The sequence below is a fragment of the Oryzias latipes genome, chromosome 10, assembly GCF_053564925.1.
Source record: "Oryzias latipes strain Hd-rR chromosome 10, Olatipes_Hd-rR_3.1".
In the NCBI taxonomy this organism is placed as follows: Eukaryota; Metazoa; Chordata; class Actinopteri; order Beloniformes; family Adrianichthyidae; genus Oryzias; species Oryzias latipes.
The window spans coordinates 23,254,194-23,269,920 of record NC_136246.1 but is presented as its reverse complement, the minus strand read 5'-3'; the positions used below and the strand labels follow the sequence as shown (position 1 = coordinate 23,269,920).

General features: G+C 38.7%; 2 protein-coding genes across 4 annotated transcripts; both read left to right on the top strand.

The window, feature by feature from the left end:
- Window positions 1-1,856: 1,856 nt before the first annotated feature.
- On the top strand, window positions 1,857-10,703 carry LOC101168301 (cationic amino acid transporter 2). Of its 3 annotated transcripts, none has more exons than XM_078954338.1 (14): window positions 1,857-1,976; window positions 3,281-3,340; window positions 3,547-3,580; window positions 3,950-4,316; window positions 4,802-4,957; window positions 5,035-5,200; window positions 5,328-5,464; window positions 7,338-7,560; window positions 8,773-8,909; window positions 9,002-9,104; window positions 9,189-9,322; window positions 9,434-9,600; window positions 9,684-9,792; window positions 9,881-10,703. In XM_078954338.1, exons 4-14 carry the CDS (start codon window positions 3,953-3,955, stop codon window positions 10,000-10,002), a joined length of 1,818 nt encoding a protein of 605 aa, XP_078810464.1. In that variant the 5' UTR covers window positions 1,857-1,976; window positions 3,281-3,340; window positions 3,547-3,580; window positions 3,950-3,952; the 3' UTR covers window positions 10,003-10,703. The 3 variants fall into 3 exon arrangements, with proteins under 3 accessions (XP_078810464.1, XP_020562351.1, XP_078810465.1); XM_020706692.3 differs by having other exon boundaries at window positions 3,547-3,584; window positions 3,949-4,316; XM_078954339.1 differs by lacking the exon at window positions 3,547-3,580 and having other exon boundaries at window positions 3,949-4,316.
- A 1,669-nt stretch (window positions 10,704-12,372) lies between these two features.
- Window positions 12,373-15,711, top strand: LOC101168052 (platelet-derived growth factor receptor-like protein). The gene is made up of 8 exons (XM_020706690.3): window positions 12,373-12,478; window positions 12,559-12,712; window positions 12,834-12,982; window positions 13,083-13,225; window positions 13,319-13,470; window positions 13,603-13,896; window positions 14,225-14,364; window positions 15,287-15,711. Exons 2-8 carry the CDS (start codon window positions 12,631-12,633, stop codon window positions 15,494-15,496), a joined length of 1,170 nt encoding a protein of 389 aa, XP_020562349.1. The 5' UTR covers window positions 12,373-12,478; window positions 12,559-12,630; the 3' UTR covers window positions 15,497-15,711.
- Window positions 15,712-15,727: the final 16 nt, after the last annotated feature.

Sequence of the window (15,727 nt, the reverse complement as noted above, 5' to 3'; positions counted from 1 at the left end):
GTAACTCATGACTCTTTAATGACATCTAGGAAATGGAGGCTCAAAAATTCATCCTTGCACTTTGGAGTCTTTACATTATAGATATACGTTTTTATCTCACGTTGAGTAAAAAGCCATTTCCCCTTCGTGGGATCAATAAACTTTTATTCCATGTGATTTTGAAAGGTTCAGTGATTTTTTTTTTTTCCTAACTTTGATTTATCTTTATTATGTTCATTTTTTTGTTAGAAGAAATTGAAGAAATAAGCAAAAAGCTTAATTAAAACAGATCAAAGGGTGTTAAATCCCATTATACAGCCAGCATCACATTTTATACTTCAAAAATACAGCGTGTGTCACCATGTAGATTATAATATTGAGTCAACCTCTTTGTAAAGTGTAATAGGATTGTTCTAAGTTTCATTTTGCACAAAACATTTTCATCTTTGTAGCTAATATGAAATCTCTATTCTGGTTTGTGTGATGGTTTGGTTGAAGAACAAAACAGTGCAGCCTCTGAGAGAAAAAAAATAACATTGTTGTTTTAGTCCAATACTTTTTTCCGGTCCTCAACACTACACTCTTAAAACACTCAGGTTGTTTTTTGTAATCCAAATCTTGGAATATTCATGTTGGGATGTATTTTTGGGTTGATTTTTTGGAACAACTGCATTTTTTTTGTGTCATGGTGGTTTCAATTTAACCCAGTTTGTGATTTTTTTTCCTGTTTTTTTTAAACCTCAGAGCTGGGTTAAAAACAATTGTACTCCTTTTTTGTTGCCTTTTAAATCCATGACTGGTATTAGGCTCAATTTTTCCTACAGGAACCAAAAATGACTTCAATTCAGATTTAATGCTTAAATACAATTTATCTATTTTGAACACACACCACACCTTGAATTGTGTTAGTTACAAACAAGAGCTTAAGATAGAAAAGGCATGTTGAACCTGTGGACAGAGAGACTAAAGCAACTCATGTAAACAAACATCACACTCTATGTTCAGAACATTTCATTTTCATGAAATCAAACAAGTAGGATTTCGTGTAATAGCCCAAACCTTTTTAGTTATGTAAAATTGTCCAGAAATAAATTTTACGTGCAACTTTAACATAGACAAGCATCAAAATAGTAATAAAACCAGCAAACATAATGGTTGTGACAAAAATCTTAAGATAGAAAGATAAGAAAGTACTTTAAGCAAGAGGATTGTACAAAATTGTGAACTAGTTCAAATATTTTCTTTTTCTTTTTGCCAGGTTTATTCATTTTTACTTCAGTAGCACAGAGATCTGACAAAGCAACACTCAGTCACCTCTTGTGGTTTCAGAGGAAACTGCACTCCATCTCTGGAAATACATTGAAGCTCAGTGCTGAAATTATGGACACACACAAAACAAATTCCAGTCTAGAAACATGATCAATACTAGAAAACAGTGTTTTGCATGTGGGCTTTAACCCTTTGACACCTGTATTTATTTCCATCTATTAAAAAATAAATTGTGTTTTTGCTTTCAAGTAGATGCTATTAAGGTAATTTTGGAGCTTCATCATGCATCAATTGGCATCAAGTGGTTAAGACAATTTTTTTTGTTTCAAATGTTTGAGAAATTTTTGCCTTTCCAGTTGATGTCGCTATGCAGAGAGACCTTTTTTCCATAATTTTTGTATATGAAAACTTGAAGTCACTAAGTAGAGAAAACCTGGGAAAATGAAACAAAAGAGGTGAGCACAAAAGCATTTTCCACATTCTGAACAGTATTTATGCTTTGTAAATCTCACCGTGGGGCTTTTGTGCAATAATGAGCACATTATGATCCAAACTGGGGAATGAGAAAGGCTACTTTGTGAGTAATTCCATTGAGTGGGAGGGTCACACTGGCCGGTCTTGTATATATCGCTGTAAAAAAACATGTTGCCTCCATCCAAATCAGTGGCATGGACATCTTTGTTTTCTGAATCCACAATGTGCTGCTCAGCGCAAAACTGAAGACGAAGGTAAAAGTTTATCATTTATTTATGAACTGGATGAATGATTTTTATGTGACCAGGTGGTTGCCAGTTTTTCCACATCAGGAAGCATTAAGTGAGCCTCAATGGCCATGATTAACTGATCATAAAGTCATGCATTACACGTGAAGATGCAGTTATTGAGTTAAGCATTACCCACGGTTCCTCTGGAAACAGTCTATCAGCTGGATAGATTTGCAGATAGTGAGTCAGAGCTGAAACGGAGTCAGAGGTACTTTGAACATCCACACGGGCTGTCCTGCCCGCTGTGGCAGATGCCAAAAAAAAAAACAAAACAAGATCAGGTGAGCTGAAATCTCATGATGGGTGATGAAAAGGTAAATGCTACCCCTCAAAGAGCAAGTTTGCTGCCTGCTGCACACATAAGCCATGAAAGCTGCTTTGTTCTGCTTCAGCTGCTCTGACAACCTGGCAGAGGAAGCAGAACTCACCTAAGAACATACTTAAAACCACTAAATGTGGCTTTTTATCATTTATGATTGGAATGACTATCTTCAGAAATGCACATTTATACTTTGAGGGTTTATTTTAGCAGTGTAATGTACAGATGTTTTTGCTGTCTGATGATCAGAGAAGGTTCCTGGCCTTGAGATGATGGCAAATAACCAACAGAAAACCCAACAACTACGTATTTTGTTCAGATTTTACTTTAATAAAATAAAATAAAAAGAAGTTCAACTGCCAAAAAAAAAAAACTTCTATTAATTTGGGCAAATCTTAAAGTAAGTAAAATTGATTGCTAGAAACAAAAATGTCTTTTTTCCCTTTTTTTCAGATTTTACTCAAGTAAAACTCCAAAAAAGAAGTTTAACTTAAAATATTTGTGATTTTACATTAACTTAATCGTCTATTATTTGGGGGAAATCTTAAAACAACAAAAATTAATAACAAGACAAGAGATTTTACTTGAATAAGACTCCAAAAAAGAAGTTCAACTTAAAGAAAATGCTATTTAATGTGAATTTAACCTTCTATTGATTTGGGCAAATCTTAGAAAAGCTCAAATCAATAGATAGAAACAAAAATGACAATTTTTTGAGATTTTACTTGAATAAAACTACAAAACAGAAGTTAGACTTTAAATGTTTGTTATTTAATGTGATTTTAACCTTTTATTAATTTGAAAAAATCGTAAAAGAGCTAACATTAACAGTTAGAATCATAAATAAACATTGGGATGTATGGGTTAACCTGGAGTATTTGATATATTTACAAAGAACAAATGAAGATCGTGTAAAAATCCTGTCTTTGTGCTCGTGTGTGTCTCGCAGGTTGTTGCTTGAAATCGGCTTTGACTGGAGACCTCACTGACATGATATTTCGACAGCTAGGTGAGCTTTACAAATGACCTCCTTGTCAAGGAAGTAATTGTTCCTGTAACTGAAGCCAGAGTAAAGTGCAGTCTGTAGGCGTTGTTTTCTGTCCAAATGAAAACTCTTCAATCAGCACTATTATTATCAAGGTGGAGATAAATATGAGGATGCCTACAGGAAATGTATGTTGTAAAGGCATGACAGATCTTGTTTGGTCTTTGTAGCACACCTTTGAGGCAGAGAGCGACAAGCAGGAGATAAGGTCTGTTGAATTTTGTCAGAGAAAAACTCAAAGCTTGAACCTCATTGACTTTTTTTACGTTTACGTTATCATAAATGGATGCTGTTGTTTTTCTTAAACATACATATACTTAAAATTCTTTGAGTTTAAGTTGAATTAAAATGAGACGTTCAAAGAGAAGCTTCATTTTTTTAAGGATAAATGTTCCTCCTCTTGGCTGATCTGACAATTATTCACCGAGACGTTTGCTGATCTGCCCTTCCTCCCATACTCCTCTTCTCTCCTCTCATTGCTTCTTCCACTTATTTGCCTTGACAACATCAACCTGCCCTCCCACCTGTCACTTCTTATCCAATTTTCTCTGCCCTCCATCCTACAACCCCAGAAGCATGTCGTGGGTGAAGTCCTTTCTGGTGAGCCTGTCTCGGAGGAAGCCCATTGAACCTGATGGGGAGCAGTCCACCTTTAACCGATGCCTGACCACTCTGGACCTGGTGGCGCTCGGTGTGGGCAGCACCCTGGGGGCCGGAGTGTACGTCCTCTCTGGAGAGGTGGCCAGGGACACTGCTGGACCCAGCATCATCATCTCTTTCTTCATAGCAGCACTGGCATCCATATTTGCTGGCTTGTGCTATGCAGAGTTCGGATCCCGCGTTCCCAAAACGGGCTCAGCTTACCTGTACAGTTATGTGACTGTTGGAGAGCTCCTGGCTTTCATTACCGGCTGGAATCTGCTACTCTCCTATGTCATAGGCAAGCATGATACAATTGTTTTGCTTTTTATTTAGGTTACTTATTTTTAATTTAACAAACTTAATGTTGAAATTGTTTTATTATAAGGTGAAGAACCTTTCTAAATTTCTTTTAAATCAGACATTTGTTTGTGTTTTTGCAAAACTGTTTTGTGTCACTTGGTTAATTTGGTTGCTTTAACAGTCTGTTAATCTTTTCATGGACCTTTAAACTCATAAATGATCAACTATCAGGTCGAGGGTGTTTATTACACCTTTTTGAACTTCAGCTGCTGTGGAAGCAGGTTTTAAAATAAATTGTTTTATGACAAATAATTAAAAAGATGCAAAAAATGTTTTTTCTCTTAGATTTTTCTTTCATTCTTACTCCACAGCCAGAATATATTAAGCCCTTAAAGCAGCAGAAATAAAATACTTGAAATAGGGTGGCTTTTTTTTTTTTCTTTGTTATTTGTCCTGACAAAAGTATTACATGTCTTTAACCAGGAACATCCAGTGTCGCACTGGCGTGGAGCGGGACATTTGATGACCTCATTGGGGGGGTCATATCTAAATATTTTGAGGAAAATGCCTCTATGGGCCTGCCTGGATTAGCCCCTTACCCAGATTTCTTTGCTGCGGCTCTCATCCTGCTTCTCTCAGGTAAAAACTGGTTTTGTTAATGTGGTGACAGAAGATGCGGTCCCATTATGAATACATTCACTGCTTTGAACTTAAAGGGGTTCTGGCATTTGGAGTGAAGGAGTCGACCACCATTAACAAGATCTTCACAGCAATCAACATCCTGGTGCTGTTGTTTGTGACCATTTCTGGATTCATAAAGGGAAACATCGACAACTGGTACATCAGTGAAGAAGCTCTGTTGAACGCTACTGCAGAAGAGAAGTAAATCCCTCCTTCTATTTGTGCACAGAATTCTATCGAGCATTAATTTAAAAAAAAAACATCAATAATGGTCTTCAGATTATTTCAGAGAAAATAACTGTGAGGTAATACTTCTTCACCCATGCAGAAACTTGAGCTCCACCATCAACGTGACCAGTGTCTTTGGAGTCGGTGGATTTTTTCCTTATGGCTTTAATGGAACTCTGGCTGGAGCAGCAACATGTTTCTATGCTTTTGTTGGATTTGATTGCATCGCTACAACAGGTAGGACAAAAGAGATATCGTCCGAGGAAATAATCAATAATCTTTTCACAAATTGAAGGATGAAGAGGCCATTCTTCAATGTGTCAAAGTATGACCTCATTAAACAGCAACTCTAAATGAACAAGGTGGGAAAACGATTCTTTCTTTGAGGTTCTGGTATCTTGGAGATCTGTCAATAAGGCATCTCTAACTGGGCAACTAGTGAAAAAATAAAATATTTGCAATCTGGAAAAATCCTCTGGTAATTCTCCCCAGGCTGTTGTGGCTTTAAACAATTTCTCCACCTCTGTCTTCTGAGAAGGACAACCTCCACTAAATGCACACACATGAAGGAATACACTAATTTTGATAGGAGATCTCAAGATGGTTGTCTGCACCACCAGTGGAACAGGGGAGCCTGAACCCAGCAGAAAATAAATGTCCAGACCAAAGATCATCCTGTTACTTCTAAAGCTGAGAACAATTTTGTAATAAGAGTTGAAGGTCCTGCTGGAGAAGAAACACATGGGAGAGATGTCAGAAGACTAGAGGGAAATCTGAGCTTCCTCAGCAGCTCAAGTCAAGGCGGGGAGAAAAGTAGTGACAGAAATCCAGAGTCAGAGGCTGAAATTCATGCATGAATAATCCAAGGGAGAAGAACTCTATAGTCTGTGATTCAGAGTCCAAACTTTGTAAAAACAATAGACTAAGAAGACAGACTAAATTGTAAGCAAACAAGTCAAAACTTCAGGCGAAACCTTTTCAAACTATGAACTACTGGACCATGATCTAAGGCAGTGTTTTTCAACCTTTTTTGAGCCACGGCACACTTTAACCTTGACAAAAATCCCGCGGCACACCAGCATCCAAAAAAAAAAAAAAAAAACAGAAATTCATGGTCTGTATTGATCGACAGCCCCCCCCCCCCCCCCCCCCTGCAATCTCACGTGCATTTTTGTGATAATTGTGGCCGGAAAAGCAGGAAGTTGCGGCTGTTTTTTCTAAGAGATGAAATGAAAGTTAAATTAGAAAATTTAGAAACTGTTTGTTTGTTGTGGTTTCAAGGCCTTTCGCAAGGACAACTCATTGTGCGCTGGGACACTGGCTCTTTAAGCCAATGCATCATGGGAGATGGAGTGTGAAAACTGCCGAAAACTTGCAGAAAGACTCGCGTCTCTGAGCTTCATTGTATTGTCCACTTGTTTCACGGTCTGACACCGGACTCTGTGGAAAGCTACACCGCTAAAGAAGAGCTTTAGCTGGTATTTTTGTTAGAACTGAGCGACTTTATCAGCAGAATTAAGAACAAGGAAGTGAAGACTTTAAGCACTTCTGATTGGTCAGAGTGATGACATGTGATTAAGCCTTCAAGAATGATTGGTGGAGACAGTTAAAGGGACGGGACTTTTCCGCAAACTGTCATAGCTGCAGGTAAATCGCGGTACCGTGATTCTTATCAAAATTTCTTTAATAGAATTAAATAAACACAAAGAAAAAGTAATTTTAAGATCTTTTATATTCCTAACTATTCAGTGTTTTATCCGGGCCTGTTTGGATGAACAAAGAGCTGATTTCCTGGAGATGGAAAATGTTTTTAGATCAGTTAATGAGGGCAATTTCTCCACGGCGCACTTGACCATCTCCCACGGCACACTAGTGTGCCGCGCCACACTGGTTGAAAAACACTGATCTAAGGCATAATAAACTGGCTCAGAGTGTGGGGAACTGTCAGATTTATGGATCACGGGTGGAACAAATGAGTGTTATTAGGTAGTGAGTGGAATCTGCATGAGAGGGGAAAATGGAGAAAACCAAAGTCAATGACAGGCCATGACATTAATCTGCAAGTTTCTGTTTAGAAATCCATCTGTGACCTTTTGATATTGTCTTGCAGGTGAGGAAGTGAAAAACCCTCAGAAGTCTGTCCCTGTGGGCATCGTAGCCTCACTTTTGATCTGCTTTCTGGCCTACTTTGCTGTCTCTGCTGCCCTCACCCTGATGATGCCCTATTACATGCTGAATGAAAAGAGTCCCCTGCCCGTGGCCTTTGAATATGTCGGTTGGGGTCCTGCCAAATATGTTGTGGCGGTGGGATCTTTGTGTGCCCTGTCCACCAGGTAAATGACAGCTTAACCTCTGCTCTTCCTTGGAACAAGAAACCTTTTCAGAAGAAATACCATATCTAAAAATCCCCTCCCTCATGTATAAGGCTTTAAACTACATCAAGAAATACCCCTCACTCCTTTTTCTTTCTAAATCATGTACTATGTGATCATTAACTTGAAAAAATTAGTTACCAACTTGCATTGAAGTCATGGGTCAAAAAGTCAAGAAGGGCAAAGTTGCCAGAGCAACTTTATCTAATCGTGCAAAAACAGGGGGCTTTACTGGCTGACAGGAAAATGTTTTTGCTTTTTAAGCACTTTTAATTAATCACCTGTTTCAGAGAAAGTTTCAGGTCAGCTTTTGTGAAGCTTGATTGGAGAGCTTAATGAAAAAAAAACTGTCAACTAATAACTGTCCTAATAACAGTGTATTTCAGGGCCAACCAAAAAAATACTGTTAGAAGTTAAGTATTTAAAACAGAAAGAAAAATGATTAATAAAACTTAAAAAGAAGGTTTGCTGTTTTAAATTTCATAAAAATGGTCAAAACAAAAGCTTGTTTTAAGGCGACAGGACCAGTTAATGAACTTTATTTGTAAAATGGGGCAACATACAGGCAAATTAACAGAAATAACGCAGACAAATACATCATTTTGCTTTATCCATCCTCCATCTTCCAAACCTGGTTAATCCCTCCAGGGGTGGCGGGGTTGTTGGAGCATATCCCAGCTACTGTTGGGCACCGTTGGGGTACAGAGGTCAGCGTCATTTATGTCAATTCAATATGCTTAACTTTACTGCCACTGATTTGCACGTTAAATGTAATTTCCCTCTCCTGTCACACACCCAGATTTGCTATTTGATCTTTTGTTTGCTGACATAAAAAATGTCCTATCTCAAGATTAAATTTAGAGGTGTCACTTCTATAATAGTGCAATGGGAAATATTAATTTCATTTCTATTTAAGTCCTGTCAAATTTAATCTTTAGTCTTTAATTTCTTTTGAGGGACCTATGCATTTTAGTGTTATCTGCATAAATGGCAAAAAAAGAGTCCACATTTGCAGGGAGTTGATTTTAGACACAGTAAAAAAAGAAGTGCCCATGTTTAAAACCTTGAGGTACTCAAGTGGCAGTACACAGGGCTCAGATGGAGTAAGTTTATCAAAGTATTGTCAACTGATGAAATGCTTTTGTCTAATCCTTATGTACTTTGCATTTCCAGCCTTCTTGGTTCCATGTTCCCGATGCCGCGGGTGCTGTTTGCCATGGCGAGAGATGGATTGCTCTTTCAGCCTTTGACTAAAGTCACAGCAAAAGGCAGTCCTGCCATAGCAACCATAGCATCAGGAGTAGTAGCAGGTATGGAAACTTCTGCTTTTTTTTTAAACAGTTCTGTGGTGAAGCTCATGGATTTAATAGACTCTGTTCCCTGTTCTTTTATGTATCTGCAGCCATCATGGCTCTCCTGTTTGACCTGGAGGCCTTGGTGGAGATGATGTCCATCGGAACTCTATTTGCTTATACACTTGTGGCAATATGCATCCTAATACTGAGGTATGTATATCCATTTAGTATCCACAAAAGACCTACACCATGGACTTGTGCAAATGAAGCATGCCATTTATCTGTATGATAAAGGTACCAAGTGGGTTCAAGTGAAGATGCCAAACTTCAGATGAAAGAATCAGAATCCAAGTTCAACTTGTTGAAGCCTCCATCTTCTCCCACCAACATAACGTCAAAAACAGTCACAATCTTGACTGTAATTTCTGGTAAAAGGGGACATTTTTAGTAGAATTCTTGACCATCTGTAACTTAGTGATACAGAGTTTAACTCTGAGTCACAGACTGATCTGTCTTGTTTATCTTTTGTGTCTCCATAGCCGTGTTTGTATTGGCATTGTGCCTCATCCTCACTCAAGCTATTGATGCCATTGCCAATCTAGAAGCATGGAGCATTGTGCTTGTCTGTGTTTTCTCCCTGGCCCTGCTTGTCATCCTGCTGCTCATATGGAGACAACCACAAAATCCCACCAAGGCAACGTTCATGGTTAGAACATTTAAAGCACTATGCCTAATTAAGTTTAATCTGGTAAAAAAAAGTGCATTAATGTTTTATTCTAATTATTATAGGTGCCCTTACTTCCTGTTCTGCCTTTAGTGAGTACACTCATCAATGTTTACCTGATGGTTCAGTTGGGCGGAGCGACCTGGTTGCGATACGCTATCTGGATGTTAGTTGGTAATGGCATGTTTCAGCTAAAGAGGTTTAAAGGTCTTCGTGGATTTGTTTTTGCTGAACAGTGATGACCATCCTTTTCTCCTCGCAGGGCTGGTTATCTACTTTGGTTACGGAATCCGTTGCAGCGTTCAGAGAAAGCGCCTCAAGGCCGACAAGGAGATCGAAACAGTCAGCAACAAAACAGACATCATCAAAGAAGAGAAGTTTTAAGCTCAAATGAAGAAAGGCCACATAAGCTGAAGTGTTACAGCGAGGCGCTTCTTCAAATGTGTCACTTCAGTTTTACATGCACCAGTACTGGGTTTTATCTGGAGTTACCAGGATTTAGAGACTAATGCACGGTGCTGAAGTGTAGATATCTTGCCATACTTTTTGTGATGTTTTTTATTTTGTTTTAAACACTCACACTTTTTTATGTCCTAATGTGACCTTATTCAAAATAAAAGCGTTGAATGACTTTGCACATGTTAAATGTTGTACAAAAAGGGCATTATATTTCTCCAATACATCTGTTAAAAGCCAAAACAAATAGGCATGCACTTTTTATAAAACACTTAAAAGAAGCCCTGAAATCGGATTTGTATTTTGTAATGTGCAGCTTCACTAAACTTTTTTTAATGTAATAAGATAAATTACTGATTAAAATAATATAAATATTAAATCGATGCATTTATTTCAATTCAAGAAATGTTTCAATGGTCAAATTTCTTTACCTTTTCTTGAGATTTAGCATTAGACTAAAGCTGTTGCACAATGTACATAAATCTCCTTTGTGTAAAATGAAGTGTAACACATTTGTTTTTGTTTCTAAACTTAAAATGGACTCTGTATGTGTAAAAAACTGTATTATTTTGAGCATTCCTTAATTAAATAAAAGACTGTTTTATTTGGCTGAAAGTAAGAAAATAAAAGGCTACAGGCCTGATCAAAACGGAGTTTAAGTAATGAGGATCACGAACAACAGCTCAAGAGGAACAAAGGGAGACCCTTAGGGCAGCTTTTGTGTGGTATTTTTTTCTTCTAACTTCAAAAGAAGGGCTTATTTTATTACCATTGAACAAATCAAGTTTGGAACTTGAACAAAAGTGCATCTTTTGCACTATTTTGACCAGGTTGAGCTCTACTTTCATTTGTGAATGTAAACAGCTATGTTTGTTGTCTTTGTAGCTTTGGCACCCTGTCAGTTGATACCTTGCAGATTTCTTTACATGACCTTGAAAAGATTATACTTTACCTGGAAAATGTTAAAAACAATTCTATTTATTTCAGTTCTATCACGATGTGCCTTTTCCAAAACCTCATTCAAAGTTTTCTTTGGAGCAAACCTTTTACAGTTCTAACTTTTTTCATTTATGAAATTACGGAGGAACTAATTATTGGAATTAGACCATATTTATGTGATCTCTGTAAATAATTAAGCTTGAAGATCGTCAGGGTTAACTTTAAGACTTTGTGGTTTGAAAACTGCTGAAACCCTCACTTCCCCTGAAGAAACACTGAACTGGGCCAATGAGTGGCTGATATTTTTGAGTCATATTCAGTCAGCGTTCACCTTTAACAATAATTATGGATGAAAATGACAGATTTCATGGATCCAGTCTGTGTACATGTTCTACAATAAACTGCACCAGATTTGTTTTTTCTCAGCAAAAATCAAATTCCCACCTTAAACTATTTCTGATATGTTTGGGTCATTTTTTTCTAAAATCCGGTAAGGTTGGATAGTTTTCTCTTAGTTTAACTCATCCAATCTAAGGTTTTAGGGTACCAAGACACATGTCCACTATTAACAGCATAAATAACTTCAGATATCCCAACAAAATACAGTATTTGTTGAATGTAAATAATAATAATAATAATGGATTAGATTTATCTGCGCTTTTCAAGACACTCAAAGCGCTTACAGTGTGTCCATTATTCAATCACTCCTCATTCATACTTGACGGTAAGCTATGGTTGTAGCCACAGCTGCCCTGGGGCAGACTGACAGAGGCGTGGCTGCCATTTCGCGCCTACGGCCCCTCTGACCATCACCGGGAGCATTCATGCTCATTCACACACCAGTGGAGCCACACTGGAGGCAAGGAGGGTGAAGTGTCTTGCCCAAGGACACAACAACACTTGGCTGGTGGGAGCGGGGATCGAACCGCCAACCCTTCGGTCATTGGACGACCTGCTCAACCACCTGAGCCACTGTCGCCCATAAATAAACACAATTAAGAAATTTCTAAATAAAAATGTCTCCATTATTATTCTAAACTAATCTGTCACTTGCTCCTTTTTAACTTGTGCCTTTCATAGTAATTACAACAACAAAAAACAGGTAAACAAATGATTGCCCCAAAAATACATATTTACCCCTAATTTTGTTTGAAAAACAGTTAACAAAGCCAAGAAATGCATTTTCTTTTTTTAATATGATCTAATTTCTTTTTTAAACCAGGGTTTATTGAGTACCAAATGCTTTTCTTGACATGCCACAGGCTTTGAGAGAGCCAGACTCATGCTGCCACGGCACGCTTCCACTCCAGGAGCAAAGCAAACAGTTTAATGCGATTCCAGTTGGAGGGGCCTCAGTCTCTGGGTCCTCATTGGTCTGATCAAGCTTGAAAGCATCTATTGAGCCACTCCAGTGGAATTTGAGGTCCTAATGCGACTCTCAGAAGAAGGAATTTGTGTGTTTCTGGTAAACAGCTGACTTTTCAATGTGCAAGCTCTGTTTTCATCTCCTGTCTCTACTTTACTTTTGCTTTGCCTTCCTTTTAGTGAAGTGTGCTCTGGGTTGAACTGCAGGCACAAGAAAATCCACTCTCTGCTTTGATAATCCAGAGATCAGTCATGCCTTTGGAGAACATACCAGGGTTGAGGTGGAGGCTGGTGCTAATCTCTGTCCTTGTTTGTGGTCTAATCTTTGAATTAGGTAAGTGCCTTAATTCAGCCGTGTTTCACATTTACGTTCTCCCTCCAGCAGCTAATGTGCTTTCTAAACTTTCTTGCATGAAGCAGTGATATTTTAAATTTTGTGATGTGCCTCTGCAAAGTGAAAGCTGCCCAAGAACAGAGGGCCTCTGTGGGGAGGACAGTAAAGCAGAGCAAACCCAAACCTGGAAGATCAACAAATAAAGCTGCAGCCGCCAAAAGCAACACAAAAGCTAAACCCGCAGCTACGGCACAAACCTCACTCACGCAGGTAGATCACTGTAACTTTTTACCACACTATGTCATTGTGTTTGATGTTGCCTGGTGCATTTTTTGAGGTAGATCTCCTGTTTCACACCTGGCACATAAAGGTGCTGAGCAGAGGTAAATTCAGGAAGGTTGGAGAAACCATAACTGTCCAGGCTGGAAGCGTTTTGGAGCTAAGGTGCAGGGGCAAACCTGTACAGTGGGGGGTCCCTCCTTACTTGGAGGAGGATGACGATGGAAGACTTAAGTAAGCTGTGCTGGAAATAAACCTTTATTATGCAGAGTGATAAGACATTTGTGACAGCTGTTTGTTTGTCTTTGCTTTTCTCTGGTTCCTTAGGATTGTCCAACACGAGCGCTATGGGGTCCTGATGCTAATCAACAGCACAGGTGCAGACACAGGAGAATACACCTGCTATCCCATGTACTGCAAGAACACAGACTGCAGGAGGGACTACAACAAGGCAGTCAAGGTCTTTGTTTTCTTTCAGGGTATGATGAGTAAAATGTATGGGTGCTTACACTTGCAAATCTCTGAAACACTTCTAATTTGCAACCATCTTGATAGGAATCCTGTTCAAACAATCTTATCAATACTCTGTCATCTCTTTTTTCTGCAATAAGATCCACAAGAGCTATTTGTGCCAACAAGTGATTACTATGAGGTGATCCAAATGAGAACCAACTGGCCGACAGTCCTGCCCTGTCAGGTCACATCACCTGAGGCGAAAGTGACTCTCCAGCGGGAGTTCCCGCCTGTTGAAGTCACTGTGGACGGGAGTGAGATCTCCTTTGATGTCAAGAAGGGTTTCACCATCCATCGGCCCCAGCCTCATCATGCAGGAGAATTGTTCTGTGTGGCCAGTTTGGGCAGCCTGAGGCAGAGCTCTACTAAGTACATGCTCATCTATGTTAACTGTGAGTAAAACACAGGGCCTCCCAGAGGCCACAAATTCAACAACAAGAATGTTAAACAGGCTGAATGTGAAGTTTTTTGAATGCATGTGTTCTTTTAAGTTGTAATTCTATATGTGATGTAAAACAACCTTCAATTTTCTTTTAGCTTTCCAGGAAGAAAATCTGCAACTTCTGCTAAATTTTTAGATATTCCGCTTCAGAACATGTGTCTTTAAAAGCAAATTTTAAATAAAACTTCACTGTGGGTAGTTAAATCGTTCCGTTGACTTCTTTCATTTTTATCAGATCAGGAAATTTTTGCCCACTGATGTTTTATCTTTCTTCTTAGATCCTCTGGCTCCACCTGCTCCAGTCATTCAGGCATCATCCACCTCTTTGTCTGTTGGTGGAAACCTCCAGATCAGTTGCACTGTGATTGGAGAACAGGATGTGGTGGTAGAGTTCAACTGGGAATATCCGGGACAGCAGGTTATTCCTCCATAAATCATTTCCATTGGAAAGCTTTTATCACCCAATAGTATCCAAAAAGCAGTCCACTGAATGTTTAGCCAAGTTACATTCCCAATCCAATTATCTTTTGATCTGTTTTAAAAGCCATCGCAGTGGTCCTTTTAGTACCAAAGTTTAAAAAAAACTGGGTCATTTTCTAGGACATAGTTTCTGCAGAGCAGCATGAGCTCATTAGAACTTCACCTCTGAGTTGTGGGTGGGACTGTTGTTATCCATTTGTTTACACAGCCTCCCACAACCCAAATCTAAAATTATCAGTGCAACAAAAATGGTGAGCAATATTGGAGCTAACCAGCTGTACAGTTTTGAGCCAGATGCCAGCTCAGACGAGGAAAACAAAGACGCACATGGATCCATTTCTCTCCAAGTGGACGCGTCAGAATGGAGTGGAGCAGGGAGCTTGTGGCCTGCCCATTGTATGTTCTATGTCAAAAATGGGCATTTTAAGCTTAAATTTCCATATACATATGTCTACCATTATGAGAAAAATGCCACAAAAACATTAAAGTTTTAGTATAAGGCTACTTGTGTGTCACAAAGCAATAACATATGTCCGACGAGATTCTGACTGTAAAAAATAGTACAATATGTGACAATTGAACATCCGGTTTCATTCCTATATAAGCTGTTTGTTTGTGGATCAGATTTCTCTTCATCAAAGCTTAAAATATGATATTGAGTAATCAAGCCTGATATGCTATTAGTTTAGATGTTTGGTGGAAGCTAAAGTGAGTCGGAAGTGGCAAATATACATTTGTTGTTTTGGTCCGTGAACTCTTTGACTTTCCCTTTGTGTCCATCTGAAAATGAAATTTTGCCACAAAGAGAATGTTACCACACAGCAAGTGATGTCTTCCATGCTTTTCTGCTCTGTTTGCAGATTGGGAGGCCTCTCTACACACAGGAGAGTGTCACTGCAGTCAGCCAAGGATCTGCCCAGCAGCAGCAATCTCAATCGGTTCTCCTGGTGGATGAAGTGAGAGATGTGGATCAAGGAACATACACCTGCACTGCTGGGAACCTGCAAGGAACCAAATCTGCATCCACAACTGTTAAAGTTGTTACTAAAGACAAAACCAATAGATCTTGAGTGACACACAGCTGGATTGTCACATTATCTTCTCCAGACATTTGATATCCATAAATGACAAATACTTTTAATACGTAGGATAAAAATTCCTCCTTACTCTACTTCTTTGTGTGAAAAATTTAAGAAGTGAAAGTGTAGCATTAAAGTGATGACAACATACTGTGGGTTGTTCATGCAAAAGTATTTGCTTCTTTAATTAAATGGTTTGTACCTTCTTAGCTGCCTTTTTAT

Bases quoted from the DNA above. Each gene is read 5' to 3' on its own strand.
- LOC101168052 (XM_020706690.3), top strand. From the start codon at position 12,631: ATGCCTTTGGAGAACATACCAGGGTTGAGGTGGAGGCTGGTGCTAATC. The intron at 12,983-13,082 runs GTAGATCACTGT...TGGCACATAAAG, and splicing joins CACAAACCTCACTCACGCAG to GTGCTGAGCAGAGGTAAATT. The intron at 14,365-15,286 runs GTTATTCCTCCA...CTCTGTTTGCAG, and splicing joins GGGAATATCCGGGACAGCAG to ATTGGGAGGCCTCTCTACAC.
- LOC101168301 (XM_078954339.1), top strand. From the start codon at position 3,953: ATGTCGTGGGTGAAGTCCTTTCTGGTGAGCCTGTCTCGGAGGAAGCCC. The intron at 4,958-5,034 runs GTAAAAACTGGT...TTGAACTTAAAG, and splicing joins TCTCATCCTGCTTCTCTCAG to GGGTTCTGGCATTTGGAGTG. The intron at 8,910-9,001 runs GTATGGAAACTT...ATGTATCTGCAG, and splicing joins AGCATCAGGAGTAGTAGCAG to CCATCATGGCTCTCCTGTTT.